Here is a 17,719-nt window from a genome sequence, read left to right as displayed (position 1 = left end):
CTAAATCCCTCCTTCCTTCCTTCCTTCCTTCCTTCCTCCTATCTTTCAATCCTTCCTCCCTCTGTACCTCCCTCCCTCCTTCTTTCCTTGCATCCCTCCTTCCTTCCTTGCATCCCTGCTTCCACCCTTTCTTCCATTCTCCTTCCCTCTATACCTTTCGCCTTACTAAATCCCTCCCTCCGTCCTTCCTTCCTTCCACCCTTCCTCTTTCCTTCCTTCTTTCCTTCCATCCTCTCTCCCTCCCTCCGTACCTCCCTCTCTTCTTCCTCCTTTCCATCCTTCCTTCCTTCCTTCTTCATCTCTTCCCTTTTCCTTCCTACCTTCTTTCCATCCTTCCTCCCTCTGTGCCTCCCTCCCTCCTTCTTTCCTTGCATCCCTCCTTCCACCCTTTCTTCCATTCTCCTTCCCTCTATACCGTCCTCCTTACTAAATCCCCCCTCCCTCCTTCCTTCCTTCCCTCCTTCCTTCCTTCCTTCCTTCCTTCCTTCCTTCCCTCCTTCCTCCCCCACCTCTTTCTTTTGAGAAATATACTTCTTGTTGAACTCACATAAAAAAACAGGTTATATTTCACCATAAAGAAGTTTCTTCTTGAATATCCAGGCTACACTTTCATGTTTTAAATGTTTTGGAACTTTCGGAAAACGTCACACGTTTTCTAAATGAGTCTCAATAGTTGTCCCGGTCTCCTCCACCAGAGGAAGCTGCTGCACCACAGACCACAGACCAGGTTGATCATCAGTCACTTCTCTACCGCCCTCCTTCAAATAATCTCTCTTCGGACCAGTTATTTCCACTCAGGCTGGATATATGTCGAGAAAACAAGAAAACACGACACTAAATAAATAATATTTCAAGTTAATTTTTCACTTTTACTGGGATCACTTTTAGTTAATCCACCACTTTTAGTTGATATGGTCCTTGAAGACTTTCTAAACGGTATTATTTTCCACAAATGTCAAAGAAACGAAGTCACTAAATGATTTCAAATAATATGTGCATATATGATCTAACACACAGATATAGAAAGGTTTTAGGAAAAAAAACTTTATTAGAGAGAGTTTGTTAGAGGATCTATAATAATAATAATAATAATAATAATAATAATAATAATAATAATAACAACAATAACAACAACAATAATAATAATAATAATAATAATAATAATAATAACAACAATAATAATAATAATAATAATAATAATAATAATAATAATAAATCTTAGAGCGTATTCCTGGTGAACTCTCCTCCTCTCTCAGAGGACTGGTCACGAGGTGAGAGACAGTCAGCCAATCACAAGCCTGGAAGCGCTCACAACAACGAACCATTGGATGGTGGCTGTAAGCACGTGACCTATGACGCCCTGGGTTCCCACCAATCACAGCGTTGGCCTACATATGTTCATTTAATATTCATGAAGCCGGGACCCTGGGATTGTGATTGGCTGAGAGAGCGTGAGCCCTCGCGCTAGAGACATACAGAGACACTTAGTGTTTATATAAGCTCTGATTCAAAACTTTATGAAGTTTCTACAATACAAACACATGAGTTGAGCCCTGGAAACACACATTTAGACATTAAATACTCGTTTTAATATTAACATTCATCGTTAAACTGTAAATGTAAGTTGTACGTTTGGAGGTGCAGGTCTTCTACCGCCCGGCAGGTGGTGCTTCAGCTCCATCACTCTTCACACGGCTTTATACTGTTATAATTAGATAATTACAACAAAAGAAAAAAACACTATGGAGGACTAAATGTATGGAGGGCTGACTGTGCAATCATTAAATAATTAATTAAATGTGTCATTAATTAAGTAAAATGGGAATTGATTATATAAATGTGTCATTAAATGGGTCATTAATTAATTAAAATATGAAATACTTTTATGTAAAAAAAAAACCCGTATATAATTATTTCACGACGTATTTAATTATTTCATGATGTGGTGTAGCTTCATGAATTCATTTGATCTGTCAAACTTCACCCTTCCAACTCAGTGGGCGGGGCCTGACACCTGACGCACTTTTTTTTTTTTTTTAATTAAAATGACTCTAAGACATAAGCAAGATACAGAAAGTTTCTCCTGATAGAGGGGAGGGTTTGATTTCAGGGAGGAACCTGGAGTTCCAAGAGAGGGCGGGGGTGCACTGTCTGAATTAATGTGTGAGCATACTAAAATATAGATGACGTATTTTTCTGAATATTTATTCATAGGCTATGATTCTTAATATCTGAAACTGAAATCGTGAGAAACCAGAAACATTACTCTGAAAACGAAGACGATTTCAGCTTTTCTTTTCAACAACTGTAACCCTGAGTTTCGTTTTCATAGTGTGTTAGTAGTTTTAAACAACTGAAGCATGTTGACATTATGTATGTATATTATAATGTCGTGGCAGGGCTCTGCAACCTTCATGAACAAAACTTTCCACCAAATAACATTTGTCTGGAGCCACAAAACCTGTAACTTCAATGAAATTAAGAAAAAAAAAACATCTTTAAAATAATTGTTATACAAACATAACAGTTGGTTGCATTTATAAAGGTACAATTCTTGTAGCAACTCTTGCAGTTTTAGATTTTTTTAGTGGATTTCTTTTCTGCATCTTTTAGCTACTTCGGGTTTTTTTTTAAACTATTTATAGCAGCTGTGTTTTTCCTCCTGGTGAGAGCAGTTTTAGCTATAGTAGAAGTTTTGTTTTTGATATATATATATATTTTTTTCTTCCTTTCTCCACTTGTTTTTGCTTTTTGCTTATTTCCTCTCTCCATACTTTTTCTCCCATTTGTATTTTATTTCCTGGAAAAACAAACAAACTCTGCACAAGCAATTTTGATCATTTTATTTTAACATTTTCTTTTGTTTTAATGTATATTTATTGGAGTGGCTTTGTTGATTTGATCTTTTCAGGCAATTCCATCTATTCTGTGCAAATGTATTTCACTGTTTTCATCTGGGATGTTATTTTTCAAACTCACTGTGGTAGGCAAAATGAAAATACAAAATGTACCGTAAAATATGGACTATTGAGAGCATCGGAGTTGAAGCCTCACACACCAAAAAAAACCAACAAGGTTTCCGAGTTACGTGATGCAACTGAACGCATCACTGATGTTATCAGAAGCATGAAGCTCCTTCAATGTACGTTTAATCTTGTAGGGGGGAAAAAAGTAGCGACTTATAGTCCAGAAATTACGGTAAATAAAACCGAAAGTCCAAATCATTGTCTAAAGCTTCATGGAGCTGAGTTCTAGATTGTTCTAATAAAAATAACATGAAGACACCAGGACAAGAACACACTTTTATTATCACGAGACAGAAACAAAAAAAAAAATATCAGCTTGTTCCAAGTTCATACAAATATAAACAGAATAATTAGTCTTTGGCTTTTTCCTCTAAGAAAATATTAAATATCTCTTAACAAGTCTAATTCTCACCGTAACAGTATCACAGACATTTTCTTTTCCATCTCTGGCCATGAAATCACCAAACCCTTCTTTTTCCACCTGGTCGCAGCTCCTGCCGTCTCAGATACACGAGTTCCCTTAATAAGTGTGGAGTTTAGTGCAACAGTAACATCTCGGCACCCACAGTGACCCCGTCGATTTCTGCAGGTACAGACTCCATACAATGCGTTTGTGTGCGAAAGGAGAATAAATTAAATGAGGGATGTAACAAGAAGCCACGTCAGGGACCCTGAGGAGCTCCGTCCCCCCCACCCCCCCCGACCCCCACCCCTCCAGAAGCCCCGCCTCTATTTCAGTATGGACCATTTGATCTGCTCCTTGGCCGACTGCAGAACCTGCAGGACAAACAAACACGGACGATGAACCGAGGTTAGTCAGACCAACGAGACTCTTCAGGCCGAAGCGGCTTCAAAACACACTTTCCACCGGGACTTGAGGCTTTTAAATGTGAAATGTGGAGTTTGACTGTCCGATTAAACAAAAAACTAAGTCAACGGGCTTATTTGAGATATCACGTGCTTCATTAGTCGTCATTAAAAATGTTCATTGTGCAAAAGTTGTAGCCTCCACCTCTTCTCACTGCAGTGAAGACAAAGAGGTAAGTGTGCAAAAATCAATGTTTTCAGTTTTACTGGTTTTATCATTTGAAGTTAGACGACATCAGATGCAACATTTCCTCCTTTTTCTCGCTCTTTCAAAAAAAAACCCCAAAAAAAAACTCTTCTGGAGCCACAAAAACAAGTTAAACTATTAAAGAGCACGCAGCTATTTAAAGTTCTCTATGGAGCTTTGCTGGACGTACAACCGTCACGTTTCATGACGACAGTTTAGAATGAATTTTGTGATTATTTTTTGCTTTTAATTCTATTTTAACTGACTCAGCTTGTTTAGGTTTTTAGTCATTTTGACTTTTGACCATTTTTCTTTTCCTCGTCATGTTTGTAAATATGAGACGTTTTAACTATCTGACCTGTTTCAAACATTTTTGAACACTTTTATTTATTAATTTTAAGCACTTTTATCCTTTTTGGCCATTTTAGCCAGAAAAATCTTTTTGAAAATAATCAAGGTATGAAATTTATTTATTATTATTTTTATGTGAAAGATAGCAATAACATAGAACATTCTGGAAGCTTCAGAGAGCCAATACCCGGGAACTAAAGAGCCACATGTGGACGTGATAATAAATTGATTTCAGTCATACAGCTTTAACACACACCAATGCAGGCGGCTGCCAAAATAAAACCCTCAACATTTTACCATTTTCTAATGAAAGTAGTAGAAATGGGCTTCAGGATTAAAAACACTGACAGAGCAGATATTTCGACAAACACTTGAATTTCTCGGTGTGTAAATCCCTCCTCTTCTCCATCCAACCATTTTTAAAACTTTCCTCCGTGCTCATCCGTTAGCTGCTAATGTTAGCTGCTAATGTTAGCGTAGCCTGAATGTGAATTCAGACATTATCGACTACGACTCCACTCCATTTAAATCCACTATCTCGCACGTCGCCTTGACTTCAGTGGGTCGGAGAGCTGGATGTGATGTAGTGTGTGTGTGTGTGTGTGTGTGTGTGTGTGTGTGTGTGTTAGTACACACTTACGTTAGTGGTGAGAGCCAGCTTCTCTGTTAGATGCTGTGAGGATGAAGCAGCAGATGAAACAGAAGCTCAGAGTGAGTTCAGAGTGAAGCGTAAAGACACCAGCACCGTCTTCTCGGGTTAGGGAAGCGAGGGAACCGTGAAAGTATTTATCCGTTTTAATTCCACTGGATGTTTTCATTGTTTTGGGATTGATTCTGAGTCAAAAAAACACTGAAAACTACCTTTGATCACGAACCAATGCCTTCATACGGAGTAACTGCTGGTTTCACTACGGCACACCACAAGGCTCTAGTCTGGGGCCTCTTCTTTTTCCTGAGGACTCCACTCTTTTCTTCATTAATTTAACATTTACTTTGTAACAGCAGGAGATAAACTGCCTGTTAACACGAGATGAAAAGGAAATGTATGTTTTTCTCAGTGTCCCAGAATTCTGTGACGTGAAAAACGAAAGACAAAATGTGCTTTCTGATCACAGAATGTGCCGGAATGTTGAAGGATGCAGGGGAAACGGAAACTAAAACATTGAAAACCCATGTTCAAAACAAGTGACGGGAATATTTTGGATGAAGCAAAAGTTTTCACAGTGTTAGACTGGCGTTAAAAGTTTAGTAAAGTACAAGTTAGTGTTAATGTGCGCGCGTGGAGCAACACAGGTACCTGGGCCACACTTTGTTCCGACAGCGGGTTGTCATCAGCCTGGAAAACAAAACAAAGTTGTTAAGTTTTTGACAGAAAAAATGTGAAAGTGTGAAAAAACACACACACACACACACACACACACACACACACACACACACACACACACACACACACACACACACACACACACACACACACACACACACACACACACACACACACACACACACACACACACACACACACACACACACACACACACACACACACACAGATGATGTTAGAAACTCAGTCTGTCAGATGTTAGACTCTCAGCCGGACGTTAAAGGAGTAACCACCTGCTGTTCTCTCTCCCTTGAATTGTCTTTCAATCAATTCTTAAAATGTATCAGAGAAAAAAAAAAAAAACCCAACATGGAGCTCGTTCTGACCCCCTTTTTCATTCCGTAACTTCCTGTCGCGAGAGTCCATGTGAGATTTCGATGTTAGACGTGTTGATGGGCCGCGGGAACAGCCAGTCGTGAAAAGCAATAGCTTAGCGATAGCTTAGCGATAGCAACAGCAGTCCTGTGCTCACATGAAAAATAAAAAGAATCAGCGATGCCCCCCCCCCCCCCCCCTGGAGATTTAAAATCAAATACAGGGTCATCTGGAAGTCATGAGGTTCAATGTGTATACTAGCACATTGCTAGCAGTTAGCCGCTAGCGGCTAGGATGCTTCCCCCCCTTGTGGTTGATCCTGGTTTGAACAAAGAGTCCAAACGAAAACACTCATCCATTTTCAAACTCCAGATTTTAAGGCGAGCTTGAACAGACCTCCAACACCAATATATATATATATATACACACACACATATTTTAACAAGGTAAAATGTGATTTCCAGGCGATGACTCCTTTAAAGCCCCCCTCCCCATTGAGTTAGACCTGGGGCATCCAACTCCGGTCCTGGAGGTCCAGCGTCCTACATGTTTCAGTCTCTCCCTGCTTCAGCAGACCTGAATCTAATGATGATGTCATCACCGAGGTAGTGAAAAGGCCCAATAACGAGCCCCTCATTGCAGTCAGGTGTGTTGAACTGGGAGGAGCTGAACCCTGCAGGACAGGGGCCAGCCAGGATCAAGTTTTGACACTACCCCCCCCCCCCCCCACTCCCCAGTACCAGCTGGGCAAATATCAAACTGCAATGAAAAAGCCTCCGGTTAGTGTGCATGCTCTCTCACCATGCTCATACCTCATCTGTCTCTCCCACTCATCCTGTCTGTCTCCAGCCCATAATCAATCATCCGTCCATCCATCCACCCATCCTCCACCCATCCTCTCATCCTCTGTCTTCATCCCTCCCTCCTGTCTCACCCTACAGCAGCTGGCTCCTCTCTGTCTGTGCCTCCAGGTTTCCGGTGATGTAGTCAAACAGGACGAAGCCAAAGGCTGGCTCTGACACTGTCTGACACCACCAGAAGGAGAGGAAGGAGGAAGAAGAAGGAAGAAGGAAGAAGAGGAGGAAGAGAAGGTGAAGCAGGTCAGAGCGGGAACCAGCAGCCAACCAGAAAGAAGGCCTGAGGAGCGCCCCCGCTGATAAAATGGTCACGGTGTCCATGTTGGAGGGACGGACGGCGAGTTTACCCTGTAGTTGACTTTCTGCAGCACCTGCTGGGGGTCGCTCTCCAGGATCACCCTGGTGACACACACACACACACAGTCAGGGCTCTGACGTTGACGCGTGCCGAGCGGCCACCGCCTCCAGACTCACCCTCCGTCAATGATCTCGTCCACAACCAGAAACACTCCGTCCATGTTGTCCAGCAAACACCGCCGCTCCACGTTCTTCCTGCAGGGAAAAGACTTTATAGTCTATGTTCCGTAGTGAACCAAGCCATGATCTGAACCAGTTGACAAGCCAGCGGCAGAACAAACCTGAGGATTTGGTTGAGGGACTCAAAGAGACAGTTGAGAACGGACATGAGCATCAGCTGGGGGACGAAAAGACAGAAAACATGAGAAATTAAGCGACTTTTTACATCAATACATTTAAATATCACTGCTGCAGATTCTTGTTTTTCTCTCGTCATTACTTTGCACCAAACTTTCAGACGACCCTTCAGATTATTCCACAATAAAAGCTTAAAACACGTCCCTCCTGATTAGTTACTTTGTTCACCGTCTATTGATCCATCTCAACCAGCTCGTGTCGAAAAGAACCACCAATTGTCACATTATACAGAGAAAATATCATTTAGTCAAAGATTCTCAAGTTAAGAGTGACATCGTCACTCATTTCAGTGCAACTTTAATTGTTTGATTGTTTTGGTTTTTTTTTTATTGGAGTATTTTATTATTGTTGAATAGTGAATGTTCATTTCATGCCATCTGTTTGATCTTTATTGGGGTCCGAGCACCAAGTCCTGCAAAGACCCTCTTGGAATGCAAGAACATATTATCATCACCGTAATTTCCAGAATATTGAGCGCACCTGAATATAAGCCGCACCCACTAAATTTAAAAAGAAACAAAAAGAAAGGTCAGAGGTACGCGATGCACCTGAACGCATCTCTCATGTATCAGCAGGATGAAGCTTGTTAACCAGTGAAAGTCCATAAATTGCATCAATGTTTGCGCCGCAGGGTTCCAAACGTGTCAAAAGGTAGCGGCTTATAGTCCAGAAAATACAGTATACCTTTACCACGCCATGTGTAACTGACACATTTTTTTGATGGCTTCAAACTTGTGAACGTGTCAGAAGTGGTGACGAATTTGATATTTTATGGACATTACTCAGGTGTGTGCCAAAATAGCTCCATAGCGCCCTCTGCAATGTCGATTCCAGACAGGACATTGCAGCTACGGAGGCGAAATTTGATAGTGATACGAAGTGCATCAGAACAAACAAAAATGTCCCAGAGAGCCACAATCTGAACCCAACAGGAAGTCCCCCACAAGTACAAGACACCTGAAAGTAGGGCTTTATATAAACTGATGGAACGTTATGAAAATCGTCCGGATCGGTCGTAGGGTGAGGCCAAGGTGCAGCTTTAACTACCTGCTTTTCTACTTGAAACCTTCAAACCGAGATGTAAAAACAAGTTTGTAAAGCAGAAATCTAACGTTAGACTTTGTCCCACCTCGTTCTCCTGAGCGCTCCCCACCACGTAGAAGAAGAGGTCGATACTGCTCTTATACACGATGGTCAACCCTTCCAGGAAGGCGATCTCATCTGCATACGGGGACAGACGGAGACACTGATGAGTCCCTGTGCAGTTGAACATTTTAACATAGAAAAAAGCCTGAGGAAGTGGGGAGAGGGGGGGGGGGGGGGGGGGGTAGATCACATGAACGAGAGGACGGAGCAGAAAGGAGGGAGAAATAGGAGTGGAGGGGGGGGGGGGGGGGGGGGGGTGTGCAACAAAGGGGTGGGGGGGGATACTGGGAGGGTGATAAGGAGGCCGAGGGCAGATACTCGGGTATCAACTGTGTGAACGTCCTGCAGAAACGCCCCAGAAAGCCCGGATCGGGTTTCTCAGGAGGATCCGGGACGGGGCGACGGGGAACCAGCTAATGTGACGACTGCCCCCGGGGCCGCCGGGGCAACAGACACTGGAGACGTGTGTGACAGCGGAGGACAGCCGGGACTCACTGTCGGCTTTGTATGTCTTGTTGAAGACGTTCTTCTCAAAATTCTTCTGCTCCTTCATGGAGGGATAAAGCTCCGGGTCGTAATACTGAAACACAGAGAACGAGAGGTTCCAGATCAGAGGAGAACTCGCGTTCCACTTCCACCTACATCCACTCCCCTGGGTTTTCAGGTTTTCCCAATATGTGTTAGTACCTGATACCAGGTACCTTTCTAGTTCCTCCTCCACCGAGGTTCCACAAATGTAACAGAGACCTAAACAGAGCTGGACGGACCTAAACAGAGCTGGACGGAAGTAGACGGACCTAGACGGAGCTGGACGTAGTTAGACGGAGCTGGATGGAAATAGACGGATGTGGACGGATGTGGACGGAGCTGGACAGACCGAGACGGAGCGAGACGGAGCTAGACGGAGCGAGACAGACCTAGACGGAGCTAGACAGAGCTAGACGGACCTAGACAGACCTAGACAGAGCTAGACAGAGCTAGACGGAGCGAGACAGACCTAGACGGACCTAGACAGACCTAGACAGAGCTAGACGGACCTAGACAGAGCTAGACGGACCTAGACGGAGCTAGACGGACCTAGACGGACCTAGATGGAGCTAGACGGAGCTAGACGGACCTAGATGGAGCTAGACGGAGCTAGACGGGCCTAGACGGAGCTAGACGGGCCTAGACGGAGCTCGACAGACCTAGACGGAGCTAGACAGAGCTGGGCGGAGCTTGATGGAGCTGGACAGAGCGACCCTCTATGAAAAAGTGTGTCGCGAGGTCTTCGAGCTTGTGGCCACTCACGGACGCCTCGCTCTGATGACTCCACCCACGCCGAGGTGTCACTATATTGTAATAGAGAACGACCGACGCGGATTTCATAATAAATTGTTCCATATTGTAACAGCTATCACATATTTCTATTATTAAACAAATGAACAAACAAAAACAAACACAAAAGTACCAAAAAACGGCGCCGTTGACTAACCAGTATGGATTCCCTGGGACCGGGTATCTCTACCATACCAGTTCAAAAGGTACGGTGGTCCAGAGGCGCAAAACAACATTAGTTTTAGAAAACATTTTTACATTTCATAAAACTAAATTACACTTACCAGGACACATTTACAAATCCCGAAAAACATTTACCTTTCAGAAAACAATTTCACAAAATGCGAAACACAATCACACGCTACAAAATACAGATTTACAAACGCAATGTGGGTCACCTCCTGACTTGTGGCCCTCCATTTCCGGTAGAGATTGTATTTGGAAATTTGTATCGCAGCTTGTAAAAAATGTTTAACATGTCGTAATGTTGCATTTGCACCTCCGGCCACCGTAGAAAAGGTATGTCCTCCTGTCTAAAGCTGACGAGACCAGGTTCAGGCAGATGTGGCCAAATTTAGATCAAAACACTGTTTATCTGCTTGATTGTACCTCCGTGCCAAGAAACGTACCTTTGACAGGAGTCTGGTGCCGTCATTGTCCAGAATGAAAACAGCTTTGACCGTGTAGAGAGAAGGTTCCTGCAAAACAGAGACAGACGTCCTCAACATCTCAGCAACCAAAACATTCAGAGTATTTTCACTGAAAGTCTCAGTCATAACAGTGTCGGAGCCAAATAAGGGAAAGGAGGTTCGTTATCATGACCACAAGGTGGCACTGTGGAGGGTTCCTGTCAGGGTGAAGGAGGATGTTGACCTGGGAAGGCCAATAGGCTTTTGGCCTTTGCCGCCGTGTTTGAATGTTTGTTGACTCACTGGAACAGCCAGTCGTCGTACTTTCACAATAAAGGATTGTTTGCGGTTTAGTGTTTCAGCGATGGGAGTGGTATCCAGGAGGAGAAAGGACTGAACGGCACGTCAGCAAGGCCGTACTGGGGTCAAAATCCCCTCAGGAGCCAGTATCAGGCTGTGGTCCTTTAAATAGAACAAGAACGCGTTTAAAAACTTTGCATATTAAATCCTGCTTGGTTTTTCCCTTCGTGATCGAAAGTTTCGCATCGACCCTGCAAAAGTTCCTCTGATCATCATATTGTGGCTTTATTACCATCGCCAGTGAAAGTTGTAGCAAAAGTAAAATTTTTGTTGGCGCGTATTTAGTGGTTTCTATGTATTTGACCAAATCTTCGCAAAAACGACTGATGCGAACTGCATGAAACCTTCAGGGACGATTTGTCATCGATTTTGGTGTCGTTCAGCCCCTGGAGAGGTGAGATATTTCCTCTGTTGTGGACACACTGGAGCCTCGCGGTGAGCCGTCAGTCAGGGCTGCAGCAAGGACGCTTCCATTAGCCGCGTGCTAGCACGCTGCTAACTCCACTCCGCATTGCAGCTAATATCTCGGTTTGGAAAGTATCCAGAAGCGCATTGGCTCAGGTGGTGGTTTATCTGCGTTCCGCCACTCAGTGTTTCTCGCAGTGACGTTGCTACCTGACAAGCGAGTTAGCATCAATATGAGCTATTGGCTAACTCGCGAGCATGTTGATGGGGGAATCCCGCGGGCGGCCTCCAGGGGGCGCGTGTTCCAGGGAGCCGGAGTGCGGAGAGAGCCGAGTGGACTGAGCAAGCAGAGCTGGGATTCGATTGGTGGCGAGTTCAAATGTCCCGTCTTCAGCTTTGAACTTCCCTTTCATCCAGTCCGTCGACGATGACAAAGATGTTGTTTCACACTCGGGACAAAGTTCTGTTATGCACTGACCAGCATTAATCCACAGTCAGAGTGTATCACAGAACTTAGTCCAGAGCCTCAGGACCTTTTTTTTATCCCCTCGAACTCACACCACCCTGCAGGCGTTCAGATAAATCTAAATACCCCGGTGGTACATCACAGATAACGACACTTAGTAGGGCTGCTCAATGAATCGAATTTTAATGGCGATTACAATTTTGGCTCGAATATCATTTAATCAAGGAAAAAAAAACCATCATGTGGTACATTTCCAGTGCAGCCTCCACCGTCAGACAGGAAACGACGACACATTTAACCCAAACCCGCTAGCACGAGTGACTTAGCGGTAAGTTGCTACTTTTAAATTCCCAGAAGAAGTTATGAATGTGTGGTTTCTTGCGTGTGCTTCACGTTGACATACCTGCCGTAAACAAACATACATTGACGATGATGACAACGGCGTGTCACACCAGTGGTTTGGGTTACGTGTCATTTCAAAGCTAAGTAATGCTAACGGTGGTTACTAGCATTAAAGCACCGCATGTTTAATTTTTTTCAGTACATAACGAAAAGTAACTGCTGGTATACCTGATGGGTCAAACAGTTTCTAAAAAGTACAGTAAGTGATAGACCCTCCACGCAGTAGCTGCATTGCAATGAAGTAGAAAACGTGTTTTTCTCCACTTGTGAAGGTTTTAGAGAAGTGAGCTTCTCACTGGACGGCCAAATTATCAACATATAATCATTCATTTCTGGGGTTTATATTAGTATATAAAGTTGCTTATTTGTTGTCTTGAAAAGATTGAGTGCAGTACAACAGTTTATTTTTTACTACTACATTACAAGATATTTTTAGATATTTAACAGGAGAGTCCAAACAATGAGCATTCTTAAGAAGAAACACTACAATTGAGAAACAATGTTTACCATCTTCACAACCATGTGTTAATATAGAAAAAAATGGCGCCCTTGATTGAATTAGTCCGCCTAAAGGATTTTTTTCTTCCTACTTTCAGACGCTTACAGTTTACAGGGGTTTTCACTGTTCAGGTCCAGAGGCAGCAGAGCAGCCCTACGGCATGTTGATACTTCCACCGTGCTTCACAGCAGGTCGGCTGGAATTCCTGCTTCTATAGCAGCGGTCAAAACCACTTTTTCTTCTGCCCGTCGTTCTTAAAAGTTTCCCGTCCGCACGACATTGGTGCAGCAAATGGCTGCGTATGGGCAGCAATGGGTAACTGTTGCGGTAATACAGCGAAAACGGAGAAGAAATTACTGTTTTATTTCATGCTCTGATAAAATAATGGGGTGAACAGTTTGAGAACTAAAATATAAATCACATCCCAACAGGTCACCAAGCCAATGTGCAAAATGGATTTTCTCAATCAAAATACGGTGTTTAAAATAAGACTAGAGCTACACTCGGTAGAACGCAGACCGTCGCCAACGCCACATTTCTTTGCGGAACCCAGTTAGCATCGCTGGCGTAATAGCCGTTAGCTCAAATCCATGCCTGTCGCCACATCACTGCGTGAGCCACTGAGCGGGGAGCGTCTCCATGGCAACAGACGCCGATCTCCTCCACGAGGCGCCTCTCTCATCTGCTTTGTGTGAGAAATTTGGTCGCAGTTTCTCGGGATTCATTTGGGAACGTCTCGCCGTGACCTTTCTAACCGACTGGTCCTCTGATGACGACAAATCCTTGCTGAAGGTTTCACGCAATTCAATTGAGCAGTTGTCTGCTAAAATTGAGTCAAATACATAAATACAAACCAATAAGTAAATAAATACACACAGTCGAAAACATAACCTTCTGGCAACTTTCACTGGCGAAGGACAAAGTGTTTCCTGTTGAAAGTGATCCTCACCTCCGACTGGAGTCTCACAAAAAGCTTTTAGAAGAAACAGAATTTCTTTTTAACTACACATCTGTTCTCGCCGATTTGATATAAAACCAAATGAAAAAACTCAGGAAGTGAAGGAGTCAGTACCGCTGCCTCTCTGTAGGGGGCAGCACTGACAACATTAGAGGTTCCTCCAGTAGCAAAGCATCATACGTCTTTCTACAAATGTGCATAGAGACCAAAGAATATCACCCTGATCGGTCCTTTATCATTTATCTCATGATGCAATTTAATTTGAGGTGTGTGTTTGTATTGTTTGTCCCCTGTAATCAGATTACAAACAGCAGCCTCAGGCCACAGCCGGTGGATTTCAGGGTGACCATTGTCTTCATTGTTGTCGTTTGGAAACGTGTATCATGTGGAACGGTTCCAGCGCGGTTCACGTGTCGGAAAGCAGCCGGAGAGTTTGGGAAATAATCGCCGGAGTTCCTCCAGAGTGTCGAGACCTCAGTACGTCTCCTGTCACCAGCGTGTACCAGCGTGTACCAGCGTGTACCAGTGTGAACCAGAATGTACCAGCGTGTACCAGTGTGTACCGGCTTGTACCAGTGTGTACCGGCGTGTACCAGTGTGTACCAGCGTGTACCAGCTTGTACCAGTGTGTACCGGCGTGTACCAGTGTGTACCAGCGTGTACCAGCATGTACCAGCTTGTACCGGCGTGTACCAGTGTGTACCAGCGTGTACCAGCTTGTACCAGCGTGTACCAGCATGTACCAGCTTGTACCAGTGTGTACCGGCGTGTACCAGTGTGTACCAGCGTGTACCAGCTTGTACCAGTGTGTACCGGCGTGTACCAGCTTGTACCAGTGTGTACCGGTGTGTACCGGTGTGTACCGGTGTGCACACGCTTCAGAGTAAAGATCAAGTCGGTATCGTCACTCCGTCGTTCCTCCATGACACTGCAGACACTCGCGGTGCAAACAGGCTCAAAGTGGGTCCAGGAAGGGAAAGAGCACCGTGACCAGGAAGTAGAACTCCTCCAGCACAAACACGTCAACATCCCGGTGCTTTTCATCACGACGTGTTGACGCGGTCACTCGTTTGTTCCATGTCGACTGGACAACAACGCGCCGGCGACTCAGAATTAATGGACGCAATCAAGATTACTTGTTTTTGGAGGCATGAAGACTTCAAGAACTGAGGACAGGGGACCAAGATCAGAGGGACCAGCAAGACTGGCAGAGGGACCAACATGGGGACCAAGAAAGAGACCAGCACAGGGGACCAAAAGGAGGACCAGTACAGGAACCAGCAAGACTGGCAGAGGGACCAGCATGGGGACCAAGAAGGGGACAAGTACAGGGATCAGCACAGGGGACCGATAGGGGGACCAGTACAGGGACCAATAGGGGGACCAGTACAGGGACCAATAGGGGGACCAGTACAGGGACCAAGAAGCAGTGCCGGGCGGATGAATCCATACATCCATACTGAAACCACCAGTGCAATGAGATCAATACTTAGTTGCTCAACCTGCCACTTTAAATGACAGGTGCATTGTGGGAAGTGTGGTCTCATCATGTGTTGGTTTTGGGAAGTGGAGTTTTAGGTTTCCCCCGAGACTCCAGTGTTTTACTGCAGGTGTGTGTGTGAAATGACAGTCAGTCCTTAGCGGGTGTTAAAAAAAGAGGAATAAACATCCACACTTGTACAATCACCGGCGTCTTCCCTCCTCCCTCCTCCCTCCATCCATCCTCCCTCCATCACAACCAGCCTTTCTTACCTGCGCACACGGAGCACAACTGAAAGAAATGCAGAAACAAGGCAAACTTGCAGACTTCAGTTCAGATGATCGCCTGATCAACTCATTTGTTCCGGAGCCATCATTCTGTGTTATTTATTTAAGAAAAGAACAATAAAAATTAAATCCAGACCTTCCAACGTATGGGAGAAAATGTTGTTACTGTTGTCTGAGCAAAAACTTTTATTTGGAGAAAAGTATTTTCTGTTTACTGATATACTTTCCCCAAATTCCGTTCCAGGTTTATAATTAATAACCCCCCCCCCCCCAAAAAAAAAAAAATAAATAAATAAAAATACTTCTATTAATCCAGATGTATTCACCTTGAATATTAAAAAGTATTGGATCAGTACCAGAGATACTGGGCCTGAGAGAGAGCGAGAGAGAGAGAGAGCGAGAGAGCGAGAGAGCGAGAGAGAGAGAGAGAGAGAGAGATCAGTGGACGTGGCACCTTGTCTCTACACGTCAGTGCTCAGCAGACGTGTCAACCAGACCCAGTAGCTCCGCTCCTCTCTGGACCTCCTCCTGACAGGACCCGGGGCCCGGACCCGAGCCAGAACCATGGGGGCCGGGACGTGGTTCTGCTGATCCCGGGTATCTGGACCCGGATCAGCGGCGGATCAGCGGCCAGCAGCTGTCCGTTGTAATGGAGTTAAGTTAAGACCCTGGTTAAGTTGTCTCCTCGCCCCGCACGGACACTCTGTCCCCCCCCGTCAAGTGCTCCGGCGATCGGGCCTGCGAGTCCCCGCACGCACCGGGACCACCGAGGAGAACCGGGACCAGTGGACACACACTCCCCCTCCTCCTCCTCCTCCACCTCCTCCTACTCCTCCTCCTCCTCCTCCTCCCTCCACTCAAACTGCCACGATGCAACAAATGTCCCCCACGCGCCTCCACAAACACGCACCCGCACCTCCCGCGTCACGCAGCTCGTGCTCGGCCGGCCGGCCGGAGACGCTCACCGGAGACGAGGAGTCCATGTCGACCGTCGCTGCCGCTGCCGCCGCTCGGTGTGTTGACGTGGACAGCGCTGATCTGTCACTCCGGATCACCTCCTTCTCCTCCCTCCTCCTCCTCCCTCCCTCCCTCTCGGAGCCGCCCGGCGCGCTCCCGCGGCAGTAGCCAACAGGAGCGGGGCGCGCTCCCGGCGCGACGCTCGCTTCTCCGCTCCCGCCGCGGGTTGCCAGGTCGGAAAGGATGTATACAAGCATGTTACAGATTAGAGCTTCGCCCATAATAACTTTGTGCGGGTTTCTTGGAGAATATTCCAGGAAATAAAATAACAAAACTAAAGTAAACGTGTTTAAATTTCAATAAACTGCCGTGCCTTCTCAGTTGTGTTAGAAGTTAATGTATTTTGAAATGACAGAATCACTGTAAACACAACATGCAGTTGAGTTTTTATATCAGACAATGTACAGAATGTACCTTTATGTTGAGTTGTAAACATTAGAATAATAAATAAAGCTTCCTATTGAGAAAATACTAATAAACTATTTATAGCCTCTTGCACATTAAAATTGAAAGATATAGTATATTTAAAAACATTAGAAATACTATTTCTAATAAAGACTAAAAGTCTTCCCACAGCTATTCAAAAATTGTTTTAAATTAAGAGAAAACAACTACAACTTAAGAGGACTGTGTATATTTGAAAAAGGTGGTGTGAGAACCAACGTGAAATTAAGATGTGTTTCTATTCTGGGAGCAGGTTTATGGAATGTCTCAATGACGACTTAAAACTGTGCAAATCACTGTTTTGCTTAAAAAAAACAGTAAAAAGAAAACTAATTAATGGTTACAATGAACAATAATTTCTGTTACTTCTTTTCTTTGGTTGGGTTTTTCTCATGTATTACTTCTGTTATGTTCCATGTTAATTTTTTCTCCCGTATTACGACTGCTATGTTTATTATTATTATTATTACTTTTTGTCTTTCTCCAGTTGCTTTTTAAAAATTTGATTAAATTTTTTGCATCACTGGTGTCTGGGGTAACCGCACGGGTTTTTAAGGGAGAGGCTAAAATAAGCCTTGGCTTCAGCCTAATACCCATTTCAGATACAA

General features: G+C 44.4%; 1 protein-coding gene across 2 annotated transcripts; it reads right to left on the bottom strand.

Moving 5' to 3' along the window:
* Nucleotides 1-3,288: 3,288 nt before the first annotated feature.
* On the bottom strand, nucleotides 3,289-16,749 carry copz2 (COPI coat complex subunit zeta 2). Of its 2 annotated transcripts, XM_080510760.1 has the most exons (10): nucleotides 16,616-16,749; nucleotides 10,794-10,862; nucleotides 9,343-9,427; nucleotides 8,831-8,922; nucleotides 7,626-7,681; nucleotides 7,462-7,539; nucleotides 7,335-7,386; nucleotides 7,065-7,155; nucleotides 5,729-5,767; nucleotides 3,740-3,803 (listed from the first exon to the last, which is right to left on the bottom strand). In XM_080510760.1, exons 1-8 carry the CDS (start codon nucleotides 16,631-16,633, stop codon nucleotides 7,066-7,068), a joined length of 540 nt encoding a protein of 179 aa, XP_080366886.1. In that variant the 5' UTR covers nucleotides 16,634-16,749; the 3' UTR covers nucleotides 3,740-3,803; nucleotides 5,729-5,767; nucleotide 7,065. The 2 variants fall into 2 exon arrangements, with proteins under 2 accessions (XP_080366887.1, XP_080366886.1); XM_080510761.1 differs by lacking the exon at nucleotides 7,065-7,155 and having other exon boundaries at nucleotides 3,289-3,803.
* Nucleotides 16,750-17,719: the final 970 nt, after the last annotated feature.

This window comes from Blennius ocellaris (genome assembly GCF_963422515.1).
Source record: "Blennius ocellaris genome assembly, chromosome: 16".
Taxonomy (NCBI): Eukaryota; Metazoa; Chordata; class Actinopteri; order Blenniiformes; family Blenniidae; genus Blennius; species Blennius ocellaris.
Note: the sequence above shows the minus strand (reverse complement) of the source record. Positions and strands in the feature narration are given on the sequence as shown.

Excerpts from the sequence above, each read along its gene's own strand:
- copz2 (XM_080510760.1), bottom strand. Across the intron at positions 8,923-9,342 it reads CAAGACATACAAAGCCGACA|ATGAGATCGCCTTCCTGGAA; the intron begins GTGAGTCCCGGC and ends CCCCGTATGCAG. Across the intron at positions 7,387-7,461 it reads GACGAGATCATTGACGGAGG|GGTGATCCTGGAGAGCGACC; the intron begins GTGAGTCTGGAG and ends GTGTGTCACCAG.